General features: G+C 41.9%; 1 protein-coding gene across 3 annotated transcripts in view; it reads right to left on the bottom strand.

Annotated features, from left to right (window-relative positions):
• fynb (FYN proto-oncogene, Src family tyrosine kinase b) overlaps window positions 1-19,004 on the bottom strand; it is a 97,905-nt gene that overhangs the window by 37,201 nt on the left and 41,700 nt on the right. For all 3 annotated transcript variants that reach the window (XM_042503249.1, XM_042503250.1, XM_042503248.1), the window contains one exon: window positions 4,947-5,203. In XM_042503249.1, coding sequence (XP_042359183.1) covers window positions 4,947-5,193 — 247 coding nt within the window. In that variant the 5' untranslated portion in view covers window positions 5,194-5,203. The remainder of the gene's footprint in view (window positions 1-4,946; window positions 5,204-19,004) is intronic.

Here is a 19,004-nt window from a genome sequence, read left to right on the forward strand (position 1 = left end):
TAAGAAAAAATGACAATAAATCTACCTTATACCTTGTACTTGACAATGTGGTCTTTGCAGCGTTTGACGACATGTCCTAATATGTCCCCAACAAGGACTACATCAACGGTGCAGGACGTGATGGTTCTTTTGGTGGTGACAGTGCCCTAACGCTCAGTGACCGTCCATCGTTTTGACCTACAGAAGGAGACAAGTTCACTTCTGCTAACAGTGATATCTCAGGCCGTATGATACTGCAACTAATGTGACTATAGTAAGCAGCTACAAAGAGAATAATGTAATAAATGTGTGCGGGGACCTTTGACCCTCTAGCATGAATAGACAGTAACCGAGTCTGTGGTCACAAGTGGTCAGGTGTGAACTTTGATGTGTCTCCGCTGCCCACTTCTGCTTGGATCACCAAAATGCGTCTTAAAAAAAGTGTAAACTTTCTAAGCTATCAAGTCAATCCCTTATACCACCATCCCTTAATCCTTTAGCTCCAAAAATGGAAAATGTCCTTAACTGCTACCACAGCACATATCAAAATGAGTGAATTCAGCTCTGAAAAACAATAATGTCATCTAGAAAACAAGCCCTGACTTTGTATCTCTAGAAAGAAGGTTGGCATGTTCCCATTGGTCTGAGTACAGTCTAAGTTTTCTGAAACAGAGGAATCAAACAATTCATCAAAGAACTAATCAAATTTGCCATCTGTGACACACGATAGCTTTCACAAACCATCTGTAGAGTGACAACAATAACAAACATTGATGGCAGCCACAAACCTAATAATAACACTACAAAAAGTTTAAAAGTCAGTTTTTTTTCATGGTTTTATATAATGTTCCTCAAAGACTATCAAGACACTGGGTCATCTCCCTTGTATAACAAATTTATAGACACTGTTAATAATAAACTACAGCATGGAGTGTAAGGATATAAATAAAAGTATCAGTATACGATGGTTTCCAACTGAAAAAAAGTGGTTTTGGGGTTTAGTCCCTCTTTCATCAGTAGATCAGGACCACAAAGACCCTTAGATGTGATTAAAGGTCTGGAAATAGCAAGCGAGCAGACCTTGAGTCAATATTATTTAGTCAAACTACGATATTAAAAAAACAGTTTATAACAGTTTATAGATCAAAACTACTTGTTTTGAAAGTCTGAACAATTGAAAGTGAGTGCGTGCAAAATGCAAATAAACTATCAACAGATTATCGGCCTGGCCGATTACTGGGGGCCACATACATATTACAAACATGTAAAGAAAGTCTCTGCATGGAAGGAACTTTAACTTTTTTAACCTCAGGAAGCTACTTTTATTCATTCTTTTTTTTGAAAAAAAAAAAAAAAGTTGCTGGGAACTTGCTGTTCAGTTTTGATTGAACATTTGCTAAAGGCATTTAAACAAAGTTTTGTGTCGGAGTTTGTTATATTCCGAACTCCAAATTTTGACAGAAATATTTTCATTTTAATTGTTAAACACATATGAGTTCTAAATATTGGTTATCGGCCTCATTAATAATTTCTAATAACTGGTATCAGTATTGGCCCTCAAAAACCAATATCGGCCCCTAAAATAAACCCCCATTATCCCAGACAAATGTGTGTGCACAGATATCTAGGTAAACTTTCATTGTTTGTCTTGTTAGCACTTCATCTTTGAGTTTGTTTCCAACCTGTCCAACCCGATTGTGTGACTTTCACAATTAGGAATGATGGCAATAATTCTGAAAAAATGCATAACTGGAAATATCCTTGAGACGGTTTGGATTTCTATCTGACTCACGAAGTTTGATTTGTCTTGTCTCATCAGCGAGCACATGAGCGCAGAGATAAGACACTCAAAGTGTTTTGCTGAGGTCTGAGGTGACTGCAGCTGTTAAGCTGTTTCATGCCTCTGAGTGTTTGACAAATGGAAGTTGAGTGGGCACTTCTTCAAAGTCCACTTAAACTCTCTTGATCACATTTTTTTAAAGTCATTTCACTTCAGATGCTCTCAGCAGACTGAGGCTTTCTGGGAAACAGTGCTGATATTAAGAGGGCATGTGAGGCTCTCGCTGATAGGACTGCAGATAGAGCGAACCTGCTGCTGTTCATGTGATAACAAACAGAGAGAGGCGAGAGCAGATTGTTCAAAAGACAGCGTCTGATTGAAACACTTTGGTTTTCTAACCGTCGCAACACAACAAGACCCTGAATGCATCACAGCTGCGGTTTGTGCTGCTCGAATGTTCCATTAGGTTAGCAGAGGTAGGCGTTAGGTATAAACTGGTTTATTGATTCATCTCAGAGTTGTCTGCTGGGATCCGACTCAATTAGTTACGTAAGGTCATGGGACTAGCTGTGAATTTCCATGTGGGGAAATGACATCAGCAAAAGATCAAATGATAATCAATACCAATCCTGATGCCAAATGCAATTTGGGCTCCTCTGCAGTGCGACTGAGGGGGGTGATTGTTGCAAACAAGCCAGGCAGCTGTGTTATAACAGAGGTTGGGAGGAGAGGCTTATGTCCAAATTTCCCCCACCAGGAGAAAATTAAAAAGCTAAACCCCTCTCTGCTCCTCTGCCACTGAGTGGATTTGGATTATACAGCGCAGAAAATAATCCACATTTTGAGGGAGAGGACTCCTGCTAAGTTGAGTGGAAATGCTGAGTTCCTCTGCAGAGCAGCCTGGGCTCAGTCAAACATAAAGGATATCCTGAGTAGGAATATTCCCTACATAAACAATGATCCCGGCGCACAAAGCACTGCGCTAATGCCAGCCGGACGTTCCCGACAGGGCCGGGCTGGGGTCGGCGGCTGAGCTGTAGAAAGGGCTGTGAGGTGAGGATTGTCAGGGTTTTGGGATGCCATAGGAAGTCTTTAACTGCACAAAGAATTCTTCAGAGTCTTTTACATACGGAGGTGTATGTGTGTGGGCGGCTGTGAGCGAGTCTATAATAGAGTTTTCAGAATACTGAAACTGTGTGGGAATTAAGTAAAAGAAATGACCTTCACACTCCTCACGTTTGCGGTTCTGATACTTTCCCTGTCTTGACAAAACAATAAAGACATCCTTTAAAGAGGAACACTTCAAATGAAGTATTTCCTCCTTTGGTGTTTCTTACAAAATACCATTTGTCTTTCCAAGTTTTGATTAGACGGTTTCAGACCGGAAGAGCTTTTTCTAAGTTCTAAGAACCCAACTTTTTACAGTTTACAGTTTTAGAGACTTTATAGCTCCCTTTCAGAGTAGTTAATCTCCCATCACAAGGGGAACTGTGAGTGAGGTACAGCAATTGCAAACACAAGAGCCAATGCAGCATTGGCAAATGCCACTTTTAAAAAATCGATTAGATGTGTAAACCACAACACAAAATACAACGTAACGACAAACTGGAAGAGCACAAAAGCAAACGGACTCACACTGAAGTCCATGCTTTACTGAGCATACATGTGACAGGGCTTGTATAATGCAATTTTAAACTATCAAAGCCAAAAATAAGAATCTTTGATAGTCACTGTAGTGTTACAACTGGCAGTGCGAATGCAAAGCCCTTGAAGGTATGTAGTCCTCAGGGGAGGTCTCAAGTGAGCAGTTCCTCTTAGATCTGTTTGATCTAGAACCGTTTGATGTAGAACCGTTTGATCCAGCAACACCTATTGACTCTTTTCAAACTTGCTCTTACAGAAATATTGACTGGACGAGGGGAGCAGCTGTTTGTGAGTGAATGCAAACTTTTAGACCCAGCAGAATGAATAGTTTTACTTTCAATGCACCTGAAGTTCTGCTCTGCCCCAAGTTAAATAACTGAATAACTGAATAGTATACATATATGTGCAGACATTGTGTTTGGACCTCTACATGTGATCAGTGGCAGAATTAATCATTGTTTTCCTCTTGACAGAGTGAAGATCCGAAATCCTGAGGTAGCATTACCTCGGCTGTTGGCTTGGATTTTATGCCTCACCGCAGTGCTCAAAGTTCAATTAGTGTAAACTTTATTTGGTGTTGACCTTTCAGTGTGCAACTAATGAGATCACAGCTGTCCAAGAAAGAACATGAGAATGACCTGTGATAGATGAAAAGCCTTTTCTCTTTGTTTTAGAGTTTCCAGAACCAACAACACCACCATCATATCTTTTTTAATCACAGGTGTAGATTTCAGGGAGGAGGCAGGGGGCACATCCCCCACATTTACACCATGAAATGAATCAGTCGCAGCCACAAACCCGTGAAGAACAATCAGTTACTGAAGGGTATATGTATTCCAATAGCCCTCCTTTTGAAAGGTCCAGCTCCAAAAATATAAAGTCAATATGTGGTGGCAGATGATGTAATTGTGGCAGGCCACCACAAATAAAAGTGGGGACCCTGGAATACAAGAAATTAAGTCTTTGATGCTCAACATTTTCTGGCAGAGGATGCCCAAACTCACAATTTAATATGCATCACCTCCAACATTAAAACGAGACCTACACCCTTGTTCCTGATATTAGCAGGAAGACGACAGTGTGGAATAGCAGTAAACAGAGACTGTCCTCCCAAGTGACAAAAGCCATCTAGCAGTGTTACTACCCATGACTCTTTTCCATCAGGAGAAATGAAGGAAAATCGTGTAATGTTTTTACAAAGTCTGTGTAGTGACAAAGTTGGGGAGGGCATATGGGTCTACCAAATGTTAGACTTTATCATTAAGACAAGGGCAGGGCGATTGCACAAATATATCAGCTGTTGGCAGAGTACATTGGCAGTTGGTTTTCCAGGGTGATTTCCTGCCACATACACACCTGGGCGAACATATAACACACCAGTGACTTTAACCTAGTTGTTATTGCTCTAACCATGACCACAAATCTATCACACAAGAGGCCACAATTTTTCCCCTGAGCTTTACATTTGATATTTGAGCAGAAAGTGTAAACAGGAATCAAATTTACTTCAGATCATGACTGTTCCTAACTATGTTTAACATACCTGTCCCACCACGAGTCCTCAAGGTTCCAGTGTGAGAGGAAGTGCTGACCCCTCCGAAAACGGTCATTCCCTGTCCGACGGGGGCGTGGAAGTTGTTGTAGTTGGGGATGGCAGTAACCCCGAAGCTGGGGTAGTGCTGTGGCGTGGGGTCGGCCCCATAGCGGTAGCCCGCTCCCTGGGAGATGCTGGTGTCTCTGTCGTCTGTGAGTTTGGTTGCTTCCTTATCCTTGCATTGCACACAGCCCATTATCTATAATCTGTGGACAACAAGACAGAGAAAAGACATCGGGTTGGTTAAGATGAAACAGGTTGACTTGAGTGAATAATCAAAGAAGAGATATGGTTAGAAAAATCTAAATGCAACCTTCATGTTAAATTTTGTTATAATTAATGTAAGAATTCTTGAGTTATGGCCAAAAAACATACTTTTGTGAGGTCACAGTGACCTTTGACTTTCAACCACCAAATTTTAATCAGTTCATCCTTGCATCTAAGTGGATGTTTGTGCCAAATTTGAGAAAATCCCTTTAATTTAAGGCCGTTTTTTAGATATGGCGTTCAAAGGTGAGGCAGATGCAAGGCCACATTGACCTTTAACCACCAAAATCTTATCAGTTCATGGTTAAGATCAAGTGGATGTTTTTGCCAAAATACAGGGAAATTCCCCCAAGGTGTTAATGCTAATGTTAAATACTGTGTTAATGAGCAATGGAAGGATTGGTGGAAAACTTGAAAACATACTGCCTTCTGACACTACTATTGATGGCGCAGAGGTGTAAGTACCTTTTTTCTTTATCTCATTTCACCTTTGCTAATCTTTTTAGCCTTTATTCTATTGAGCTCAACTTGGGACGTGCTACTTGATTTCGTTGTATATACCTGTACAACAACAATGAATGTATTGGGATTCTGATAAACAGAATAACTGTACGGTTTAGATAAAATCCTCTATGAATTTAAGGGTGTGTACAGACCCATTTGGATCATAACTCTTGATTGACCGTGACAGTCAAGGATTACATGTGATAATGGGCAGAAGAAATGAAAAAAAAAAAGGGCAAAAAATAACAAGACAAACAGGCACTGAATTCATCTAAGGAGCTGAACTGGTAGATCAATAATGTGAAACATGCAGTCTGGCTGCGCTCTGCCTCACACCACACCAACCTAAACTGAATTCATCACTGTTCAAGGCTCTCCCCTCTCACTGCTTTCTCTACAGATGACATCCTTCCACTGATTAGCACTCTGGACCAGGAGGCAGGGACCTTTTGTTTATAGCCTGACACACAGCTTGGTCTCCAGATGACTCACACAAACAGTGTGTCTCTTTTTTTTTGGTCAGGAGGAATAACGGCTTCTATAACACTGATGTCAGGGAGGCTGCTGGTCGGAGAGAGGGGGAGACGTGGAGGCACGGTGCTGTGCTGTCAACATCACGCTGTTGATCTTAATGGAAAGTGGTGGGAGGACAAGAGTGTCGGCGGCGAAGAATCAAAGTCAGCCTGAGCGGACTGAAGTGAGACTCTTTACCTCGCTTCCACATGTTGAATGCCATCAAAGCATTCAACTCTACTTTTTACAGTCGACCTATAAATCATCTCCCGTGAGCCTCTTCATATGACAAGTTACTGCATTGCACGGTATGCTGAAAATTCTGACTCTCTACATTAAGAGCTGGAATTCCAATTGCTATATTTCGCTGAGACAGAAGAATGTTTTTAACCCTGTGAAACCTGGAGTGACATCACTTTTCATGTGCTGCTTTCAGATGCCTTTCACAAGTATTTAAACCTTTAAATCCAAAGCAAATTGATACGATTTCTTTCAAAAACATGGGAAAAAAAGGCAATAAGACACTTGGTAAGAAATGTTCCACAAACTGCATGAAATTAGTAGATTTAGAAAATAATTACAGTTGAAAATTAGCCAGCTGGCTAACGCTGGCATATTTACAGAAATGTCGATTAATGTGTGCTGTCCTTATAAATAAAATAAATGAAATTAAAACACATACATGTTTCAAATTATGTTACAAAATTTAAATTTTAATCACTTTTCAAGGTCATTTTCCCTTTAAAATAATATTTTTCCCATGGTTTAAAAAAAAAAGCCAATTTGCTCAGGTTTTAAATGGTTAATGTACACGTGTGCTTGTGGGGAGTAATGTAGATACAGCTCCACCAGACTCTGAAAACATCTTGAAATACTTTATTTATGAGTAAACTGGGATGGTCTTAGCCTCAGCAAAATTAGATGTTGAGATCTGAAAAATGACATGAGCCACACCACAGCAGGGCTCAAGATTACCCCCGGACAATTTTGTGTTCTCCCAGAAGAATTAATGCCATCTAATTGTTTCTCCGCAAAACGAGGATGAAAATACCAATGTCGACATAGTATATCAGCACAGAGACAACGGGTGATAAATCCCGGCTCTCCTTGGAAGACAAAGTGCCGTTCTGGCCTTCAGCTCCAGTCTGTCCTCAAATGTGTCACTTGAGAATATATTTCACTCCCTCCTCTCTCTTTTCTCTCTATCTTCTGGCTCAGTCGCCTCATGCGACTGCAGGGAGAAGCAGGAAATGTATTCACTTGTAACACACTGTGAGGACACAGAGAAGAATAATGAAGGAGGAGTGTGGGTTTCCCTCTCCTAGCAGCAGCAATAAACAAGTAAAGGATCAAAGAAAGGAACCTCGTTTTTCTACCAATTGACAGAGTCACTGACAAACAATAAGCACTTTGAATTGAGATAATCGCACTGCAATCTAAAGATGAGCTGCCGCAGACAAGAGGCTGCAAGAGATTAAAGACGGAAAGTAACCAAACAGAAACACAATGACAATGATCCACAGCTGCTTACGTGTCCACCATGGCCTTTTGTCTAGTGCCAATATCTAGTGATGTCACCAGAACCGATACTTCAGTACCGAGTTGGTACCTACAATGCGATGGTGCTTGTTTTCCTGCAGTAGTGAAGGGACCAATACTAACACAGGGATTAAAGTTCTCTGTCACTATGACGGATATCTGTCATTTGGAGTTCATATATTGAGGCGGCTGTGGGTCAGAGGTAGAGTGGTTCGTCCACCAATCAGAAGGGCAGCGGTTTGATCCCCGGCTCCTCCTGGCAACATGTCGAAGTGTCCTTTGGGCGAGATACTGAACCCCAAATTGCTCCCAATGCCGCTTTATCTGAGTGTGAGTGCATGTGAATGATTACTGAGTAGCAGGGGGCACGTTGTACGGTAGCCTCGGTCACCAGTGTGTGAATGTGTGTGAGAATGGGTAAATGTGACATGTAGTGTAAAAGCGCTTCAAGTGGTCAATACGACTAGAAAAGCGCTATACAAGTGCAGTCCATTTACCACATATGCTATTTATGAGATTTGTGTAGAATAAAGTAGAAATGTGAGCGCAAGGGGAGCACAATGGGACAGGTGGACAGTGTGCATGTGTGAGACACAAACCACTGTGAACTATCTAAACTATAGTTTGGATTAGACTTGCTTTAATCACCATCATCTGAGGCTTTTATTACGACGATGTTGTCCCTGCTCGAGACGAGGCCTGCGTGCAGCATTTGTTTACTTTGGAACAGTGCGCCTCCTTCAATTCTTTTATGCATGTGATTTGGAACGCTCTCCTACTTCTGTGCGTGTCGTGTTAGAAAAATTGCGAGCAGCAGTGCTTTGTAGACACAGTAAGAAAGGGGCGGTCAGTGTATTAATGCTGGGGAGCGGTGCAAAGCCACTTCCCTACACTTTGTCTCACCGATCCTTTCCATGATATTGTCAGACACTTATAATGACAATCTGAGCTCATCAGTGCCAAAAACAAACACTTAAGAACAGCTGCTTCTATCCAAGACATCTCATGGCAAACATGTCTTTACCCTTATATTCTTGTTGAGGTCCAGTGCAGCTTTTAGTGTCAAAATTAAAACATTAACATAATTATCAAGGGCTACCCTTATGTAGGCTCAGGTCTTTGTTGATGCCAGTGCAGCCACTTCTCTTCTCTACCAATGAGAACAGCAGCCTCGCTCTGACTGACACACTGTGACCACTCTCTTTCAACATAATTACAGGCTGATCCCTCGGATGGCACGCTGGTGCACACAGAGGCCGAAATGCCCGTCAACACAATCAGAGGTTGTCACAGGAAGTGGGGGTGTTGAAAGGAGAGAAATCTTACCGTATTATTTGTGTGTTTTTTAACCAAGCAAAATAACACCTCTATGCCAACGACGAGCCTTTCAAAGAGAAGGTCTTGCCTCCTCGCTTTGTGAAGATTGTGTGTTGTTTTTTTATGTTATCATCTTTCAAAAGTTTGCTTTAAATGTATGATGAGTTATTTTCTGCCACAAGGGGTCTCCTTTAATCAATAACAAAAGACGAAACAACAAAACAGACATTGTCTGCATAGGCTCTCAACATGAGAGCTGACTGGGCTGGCGATTAACAGCGTCAAGAGCTAACAATGACAACAGTGCTGACAGAGTTAACAGTGTTAACCTGAGCTCATAATCAAAGAGTGAGTGACGCCATCCAAACCAAACGTCGGCTGTAACCGCTGTATGAGTGCAGAGTGGCGGGCCTGTTGGACACACACGACACACACAGGAGCATGACTTCATCCTCTGCTAGGGGACGCCATTTCTCCACTATATCTTTAAATTGCAAATAGTTGTTTATTGCTATATAAAAGTGTTCCCCATTTGGTTTGCATACTAAACAATAGTCAGTGCTGGTGCTTCAGAAATCTGCAGATTGCATGGTTAAACAACAAATATGACACATAAGGTGCCTTTTGGATTTGGACACAACCTCTGTGCTGACAGCAGCATTAGCAAAGAGGATCAGGATGAGCGCAATATCACCTTCGTGCTCCTTGCAATTGACTTGGTTTGACCCATGTCAACGACCTGGCATCGAGCCGCGGGCAGAGCGGAGTGGGCGGCTCACACATGAAGCAACGGTGCAGCCGCACACGCCACCATGCCTCTGTCAGTGGGTGCTGTAATCCCGTGTGACAGGCTGAGGGGCAGGCAGAGGGCCAGGCAACAACAGCAAGCAATGCCACGCTCAGTGCAAGACTGCGGAGCATCTCTAATCGTATATGCTCGCAGCAGACGCCAGCACTGACTGAGACCACAAACTGCTCTGCATCCTGGCGCTTTACATAACCCGTGACTGGCAGAGGCAGACCGAATCGGCTTTTGGAAGGGAAACAAATGTATTGATCCCTCTGAGCCGGATGGACAGCTGTTCCTGTGCGGTTGTTAAATGATAATCTTTGGCAGAGGAGGGATGTGTTTGCGGGGAGAGATATGGCTTAGCATCACAGCTGGTCATATGGAGCTGGATGGAGGTGGTTTTGATGGATGTTTGAGTCTGATTAGGGGCAGATCGTGATGACAGCGACAAAAACAATACAGCAAAAAAAAAACAAAAAAAAAAAAACACAGAGAGAATATGTCTCACCGCTGCAGTATGTAAAGCAGTGTGGAGGCACTGCTGTGACCCAGAGTGACATTTCACATCAAGCAGTCAGTAATGACTGGATCTGCTGCTACCAGAGGCCCAGTTGGAGCATTATTGTACTATTCTGCTATTCAAGTATTCTCTGCTGACAGAGACAGATGCAGCCCCAAGAGCCAAAAACAAGTAAATAGGAAGGTTACTTTCAAAACTTCGATATTACCTCAGATAACTTTGCAGGCTTAATTAAGGAAATTACACATTATGCTTTTACACTAGTGCACAATGACTTAACTTCTGATATAATTTTGTTTAACCCTTTGAGATCTGAGCAAATTGGATTGATTTCTTTCAAAAACTTGAGAAGAGGGTGATGAGCAACATAACCCTTTGAAATCTGAGCAAACTGTCGATTTCTTTTAAAATCATAGGAAGAAAGCAAAGAGCAACAAAAAATATAGCAAGAAATTAGTAAAAAGTACAAGAAAATTATCTGAAATATTTGTAGAAAATAATTTTTCACTTCAGTTATGACATCTTAAATAATAATGAGAATTAGAATGTCACAGTTAAATTGCCCTTTGACCTTTTGAAAATAAAATGTCATCACAACATAATTTTTCTAATTAGATATTTGTGTGAAATTTTGCCATAATTAGCGTACATATTCTTGGGTTATGGTCAAAAACATGTTTGGTGAGGCCACAGGTACCTTCAATCACCAAAATCAGATCAGTTCAAGCTTTCATCTAAGCAGACGTTTGTGCCAAATTTGAGGAAATTTCACTCAAGGTTGAGATATTGCGTTCATGAGAATAAGATGGATGCAAAGTCACAGTGACCTTGACCTTTGACCAACAAAATCTGATGAGTGCATTATTGAGTCCAAGTGGAGGTTTGTGCCAAGTTTGAGGAAATTTCCTCAAGGTGTTTTTGAGACATCATAATCACAAGAATGAGACTGGTGCAAGGTCACTCTAACTTTGACCTTTGAGCACCAACATATAACCAGTTTATCCTTAAGACCAAGTGGACGTTTGCGCCAAATCTGAAGAAATTCCCACATGTACTGTTGAGATAACATATTCACAAGAATGGGATGTAAGGATGGACACCCAGAAATCATAATGTGTCCTCCAGCCACAGCTACCAAGCGCACAGAGGCATAATAACTAAATGTTGTTAATTAAAATGATAACAGGGACATGTGACACAGGGCCAAGACTATATGAATAGCTGACAAAATTAACACTAATAATGGTGATGAGAGCATCGTCTAACTCTCCAAATCTCCTGTAATTATTTAACAAGCACTAAAACCATGCTTGTTTTGGAAATATCCCCACCAAAATCTTTTCTTCTTCCCCAACAAAAATCCAACATTCACAACATCTTGTTATTCAATTACTGTGCTTTTTCTTACCAACCCAAATCAATCAGAACAATCGTTTGAGCAATCAGATTAGCGGGTTCATGTTAGATGCAATCTGCTTCGGCCCAAAGACAGCCGTGACAGTTCTAAGCCCTGTTTGTCCGACTCCTTCCTCCACAGCCCTATGCAGGCCCAGTGAGGGCCGAGCTCATCGCTGATTGCTCCCTTTGAACTGAAGGCTCTTTCATCCCTTTTATTCCCCTCTTCCTTCCCTCCTTTTCACGCAGCCCTCTCTGCTGATTAATTATTCCTCCTTCGCAGAAAAACCCGCCACCTGCTTGCCGTAGGGGCTGTTTTGCTGTTTACTCCCCTGGTCTCCCGCTCCTAGAAAAACAGCTCCAGAGGCGACTGAAGCAACGACCACAACTGAGGCGTTTGTAGCATCTTTCTGCTCAAATTAACCGCAAAGTGTCTCTAAAATGCATGCACATTTATATAGAGAAAACATAATTTACTCTCATTTTATTGGCTTTACATGCAACCATCATGAAGCAACCCCTCCCATGTTTCAGCCACTTTCTACATGAAATCAATGATCCCTCGGGGAAAATCCAATTACAGAGCAGGACGTGACCAGTAGTGGAGTCAGATCTATAATTAGTTAACACAACAGGCTATTCATATAACACTGGATGGACAAAATTCGTTAGGTTCTTAAATTGTACCCAAGGCATTCGAACATGTAAAGAGTGCAATTTCTGGAATAAATGGGATGAAAATCAATTAACTCAACATGAAATGAAGTGGCATCCACCTGTGCTCCATGTCTAAGAAAAACGTGGAAAAAGAAGAGTGTTAGGAGGGGGGGGGGGGGGGGGGGGGTCGTCCAGAGGCACGCCCACATCCACGTGCCTCTCTGTGTGAATAATTAATGTGGCGGGTGTGCAGAGCTGAAGGTATGTCATGGCGTTTGGGGGGAGGAGACGCTGCATTTATATTTGATGGGGAGGTGATGGGGTGGGTCTATTAGAAGCAGGAGCAGTGGGAGGGGGCTCTGAGTGTGTAGTGCAGGAGATTGAGGGCATGCTGACTTAATATCAAGTATTAACTTCCCCAGGGAAAACTTTTTCCATCCCTTTGGTCACTGGAGGTCTGAGGTGAATCCCGGCGGGATCGTGTCTGTGTGAACGAAAACACCTCCGGGTCTAGCAGAGTAGAAACAGGGTGGGTGGAGGCTGGAGAGGTGGACAACTAATTTGTTTCACACAGATTAGAACATACATATGGGAGCATGTATCATTGACAAGGACACATTTAAAATACTACAACTCTCTGCAGTTTTAAACTGTGCCACTGTAAACTAGGGTTGAGCAATTAGAGTACATTGCTGTTTTTTTGGGGGGGTGATTTTTCACTAAAACAAACTGTGGAGATAGGTCTGGCTATTAGGAGTGGTCTGTATCTAATTTCTCATAGGAATGTAAGGAAAGCACTTTTCTCATACATGTTTCCCTTATTTAACAGAAAAATACAACTGTACAGCTTTTGCCTTCAACTCTCTCAGTCACTGAAGACTGATGAGGACTAATTGTTAAACCTCACCCAAACCGTCTTGGTTAATCTTGCTAGTAATCTAGTTAGATGTAAAAAATATGCCTTGTGGCCACCGGCTGTTTACAGTCCTGTAACTCATCCCTCCACCACTTGGTGTCACCATGTCTTTCAGCTCAGCCGCCTGTTCCACCAGTAGAGACTGGAGACTGAGCTCTAGTGGTGCATGCTGTGCACTACATTTATCAACATTATTGCTCTTGTTTTGACACATTCAATTTTTCATCGCAGATAATTTGTTGTCTGTAACTTAGTTATCTCATGCTGCTTTGATTCAACTCACTCACTCATTCACTGAAAGTGCTGACTGCCAGACATTTTTGACAGCCGGCATTGGACTTTGTATGACCCAGTGTGCTAGGTAGAGCTTTAGTCCTCTTCCACAAGCTGTTAACATTCATTTTAATGTTCAAAAAAATCAGTTGAAGTTCATGCTGTTGATGAACTGTGCTGACCGTTGAGGACGCAAAGAGTTCAAAATGGAGGAAGTTTTTATTACGACAATGTGGCACCACCCACAAGTAATGACCAGTAATGTCACAACATGAAACTCCCAGCACAACCTGTTTCTACTCCTCCTTCAGTATGTCGGCAATGGCCGTCTTTTCTCTGGCTGCTGATAATGCAACCAAACCTGCTGTTTCTCACCCTGCTGTTGAACAGACAACACATGATGAAAGAATAATTCACTTGACACCGTCCTCACGCTGTGCCCTTCATCAGGAGGAACACTAAAATAGACAGGGAGACAGAGAGGGATGGAGGCCCTTATGGAGTAATAATGAGGTAGAAAAAGATTATGGGGCAAAGAGGAGGGCACGGGGCAGAGGACGAAGAACACTGGCTGATAAATAGGAGGAAGAGGAGGGGGGAGAATGAGACGGAAGTGAAGTGAAGGAGAGAGTCAACAGGGTGCGGGTTAGAGTATGGATGCACAGGGAGATGGGTAGGGAAGGAGTGAGCGCCCGGACACTTGACAAAGAGAGCAGGCTAATGACGGGCTCCGAGTGTCACGCTGTCTCTGCCGGGGGAAAGCCTCGTCTCTTCACTCCCAGCATGCCCTCCTGCCTGTGTCGTGCAGCATCCCGCAGAGGGAGGAGGCCTGCGCCAGGCAAGGTTACCACCAGACAGATGGAGGGGTGTACCCACACAAGTGTCACATGCAGCACACAATTGCATCCTCTTTCTATTGCTTCCTCTTTTATTTATTCATATGCACATGAGCTATAAGCATGCAGCCAGCAACCCACTTCACTACCACCACAGCTGCAGCTCAGTCAGCGTTTGCATCAGATCAGGTATAAAGATGGCGGCAGCATACTGACAGAAAGCTGGGTCACTAAAATCGACCCATAGGTTCAACCATAATACTTATTCATCCCGAGTGTCCAATCTCTTGGCTGAACTGTGTCCTCTGCTGCCTCACCTCTCATCACATCTACAGCCTGCTGTGAAGGTACGCCATTAATCATTGTTCACTGATGATGACTGTGTGTTGAAGAAGGATGAGGAGAGACAGAGAGAGAAAGATGGGACAGAATAAAGGAAAAGATAAATGGGGATCTGTGAATATCATGCCTGGTTTCCTTCTAGAGTAATCATTTGTTATTTTTTGAGAAATTTAGGGTAACGCTAACTCTAGCAGCTACAGTCCCGTGTTGGATTTGGGAAGTGTCCCCAAGATGACTCTTCTAACTCATCACTCAAACGGTTTTCAACAAACATGGAGGTTTCACGATACCACTGTATACCAAGGTATTTAGAATCTCCGAAGGAACGTTTTTCCAATAACGTCATAAATACAGGCGCTCCTCTTCCAGTAAACTCACTGTATGTACAGTGCACAGCAAGCACCACCAGAGTTCAGTCTCTGCTGGTGGAACAGGCAGCTGACTTGAAAGACACTGTGGAACCTAGTGGGTTAAGATTCAGGACTGTAAATAGCCTGCGACCACAAGGCATGTTACTTTCATTGAAAAAACATCGGTGAATTAAGGATTTATTTTGACCAAACTGGAGCTGCTTTTGTTTTGTTGTTGTTGGAACAGCGGACTTACCAACAAGATTACTAGCAGGAGTAACCAAGATGGTTTGGATGAATTTTATGTTGTTTCTGTCCAGTTTAAATGAAGTGTGTTTTATGACTAGTTAACAAGGCAATTAAGCGTCAGTCTTTCGTGACCAAGAGGGAGTTGGATTGAAAAGGTGTAGAGTTGTATTTCTCTGCTTAACAAGGAAAATCTGTGTGAGAACAGTACTCTTAACAATATGTGAGTTTCATTTGTGCTGCACTTTTATTGTCATATATTTCAAGAAGATATGAAATATGCTATCATAAATATTACATAATCTGACCCTAAAAATGTCCTCAACAACACCTGCAAAAATGTTGCAACTTTGAAGAACATTGAAAAAAAAAAAAGTATGCCATTCAGGTTACAAATTGTGTCAAACATGCTGCTCATGTAGAGCGAGACCACATTCAAAAATATGGGTTAAATATTTTGTATTTATTGCACAGTGACTGCTAACAGCATAAACAGATTTGTGTCTTACATGAGTGGACACTTATAGTATACAGTCTGTATATTTCACTGTACATGATGTGTACAAGCGACCCGTATGGTGCAAGACTAAACACACATGTTAACACAACCACTTCCCAACAGGCATTGTTCTATTTTTGCTGGCATTAACTAAAGGGACTATTCTCCTAGCCCAGTGTTCAGGCTTAGAGGGCCGCCCTCGTTCAGCCTGGCCTCATGCCGGGCGGGATCACCGAGGTCACCTGGCACATCACAGAGGAAACGCTGCCGACACAACACTGCTGCTGCCTCAGCTGTGATCCCTGCCTCCTCAAAACACTCCTGCTGCCTCCACCTCCTCGCCAGCATCACCACAATGAGACAAAGCAGCCTCCCTTTTCCAGGGAACCCCACTTTGCTGTGGTGAGCCAAAGGAAAGTGCTCACAGCTGACCAGACACACATACTAAGAAACAACCGGCTGGGATTGCAAAGGAAAACATGGACGTGGCTATTTATAGTTGGCCTAAAAAGTGACAGCAGTAGGGAATGATTTACGACTCAGGACAATGTCAGTAATGGAGGGAAAAATGAGCAGAAATACGAGAAAAAAAGATTGTTTTTAACCCTTTGAAACCTGCATCAACACTTTTCTTGTGCTGCAGTCAAGAACACTGGAAAAAAGGCAATGAGTAATTTGGCAACAAATGTCTTACAAATTCTACATGAGTAGATTTTAAAAAAAAAGCTAGGGAAAAATGTCCAGAGAACTATATTTCTAATTATCAGAATTTTATATTTGAAATTATTTTTATATTTTAAGCAGTTTTTTCAGTTTATTTACTTTTTCCCCCCAATATTTTTTGGTGCTAATTTACAGGTAACTTTCTTCCACATTTCATTAAATTTTGCAGATTTCTGAGCCAATTCTTCTTCACTTCTTCACTCAAGCGAAAAAGGTTTCAAAGATTTATCAACATTACAAAAACAGCTGGGCATTGGTGCATATATTCATTGAGACTGAGATGTCTACATGACTTTGAGTCATTTGCCTTTACAAAGTGTACATATATACATATTCAGGACTTCTTGAATCTTGCCCCTGACAAATACTATGGAGGTGTCTTGTTGCCGCACCAGAACAAAAAAAAAAAAAAACCCAACTTATCAGTGGTATCAGTATTATAGTTTCCTCAGTATTATTTTACAGAATTATTAGAATTTTAAGCATTTTTTTCAGGTAATTTTCTTTCTTTTTTTTTTTTTTTACAAAAAAACCTTCCCGTTTTTTTACACTGTTGTTTTTTAATTTTTATTTTGATCTTTTTTTTTATTATTTGCTGATTTTCAGGTAATTTCTTGTATTTTTACTAATTTCTCACAAATTTCTGGATCATTTCTTTATAATTAGCTTTTTTCCTTCCTCCCATTTTTTAGAAATAAATCAAGCCAAGGTTTTGAAGAGTTTAACGCCCTGCAAAAACACTGCAAGACTTCAATCAGGCGGATTTCACCAGACATGACTGGCAGTGATTGGCCTCCCCAAGGTCAACATTAAAGAGTTAAGTTTTGGCCTTAAGTAAGCATTCCTGCGATTCAAAGGCTGGCTCCCGCTCTGCCAGGTTCCAGTTGATTTCAAAGAGTCTGGGTTGCGTAGAGTCTATAAAGCCGAGGAGCTGGACTAGATTATCTTGTTTTCGCAGCTCCTTCTTTTTTTTTACGGCACGTGTCCCCACAGGAGGTCTGCCTGAGGATGCTCCATCCCCCTTCATTAAAAATCACACACTCTGTCCCGCTTTTATCCCTCTCAGTGTGAGCGCCTCAGAGAGTCAGGTCGCCTCCCAGTGTGGGGACGATAACGGCCTGTGTGCGCCACCTTAGCCAGTAAACAGCTATAAAGCACAAAAATATAAAAAAATGGGATGCAGTCAAGTTTGAGCATGAATCTATCTCCAGTTTTGTGGCCTCTCTCCTCTCAGGTCGGCATTGTGAGCTGCGAGCTGTCAAAACTTGAACAGCCCTTCCTCCCGCGAGCTGCCCGGCTTGCCTGCGGTTCCGCAGGGGGAAGCAGGGAGGCCGCATGCTTGTCTACATCTCTTCCTGCTGGCTGAGTGCGGATCACAACAACACAGGCCTCAAACATTACTGCTCCCATGATCCTCTACTCTCTCTCTGGCTCGTTTCTCTCCATACTGCGTGGAGGGAAACTAGAATCCCTGATCCTGTCAGTCACGTTCAAGCTGGGCGGGACCAGCGGTGACACCATTGTGTCAGGGCGGCTCAGTGTCAGCAGCAGCAACAACAACAGCCGCAGTGCTGGTGAAGGAGGGCGACGGTGGACACCTAATGATCCTTCTAGGTGGAGATAGAGACGTCAGACGGAGACTCACAACTACAACTGCTGAGGAGAGTTTTTGGTCTTCTTTAACCCTTTAAAACCTGAGCAAAACGGCTTAATTTATCAAAAACATAGGTTGATCATTGATTTCTCCCTAACAACAAATCACTGCAAATAAGCAAGAAATTAGTTACAAGTCACAAGAAAATTACCTAAAATTTAAAAAAAAAAAAAAAAGAACAGAAAAAAGGAAGGAAATTACTTGGGAAAAAAGCACTTAACTATATGTTTACATTGCTCACATAGACAGATATATCAAGTTTCCTGGACATTTTTAAAAATCTACTTTTAAGAAATAATTCTCTTGTAATTTCTTTCTCTCTTTTTCCCCATTTTCATTTTCATTATCTTGGCACCATTTTTTTTATTGCAATTTGCAGGACATCTCTTGCCAAGTTCCTTATTGCCTTTTTAAGCATGTTTTCAAAAGAAATTCAACCATTTTTGGAGGTTTCAAAGGTTTAAATGCTTGTGAAAGGCACCCGGATGCAGAACAAGAAAAAATCTGATATTGGTTCATTGGCAAGGTATTGAGTTTGCAACTTTGAGAAATGACAAAGAAATTATAAGTTGATCAACAAAAAGATAAATTGATGGCAACTTTAATGGCTGATTTTTCATATGTTGAGTAGTTGAGCCTACACTGTCTGAAATGGCAAAAGCACAA

Source organism: Plectropomus leopardus, chromosome 16 (genome assembly GCF_008729295.1).
Source record: "Plectropomus leopardus isolate mb chromosome 16, YSFRI_Pleo_2.0, whole genome shotgun sequence".
In the NCBI taxonomy this organism is placed as follows: domain Eukaryota; kingdom Metazoa; phylum Chordata; class Actinopteri; order Perciformes; family Serranidae; genus Plectropomus; species Plectropomus leopardus.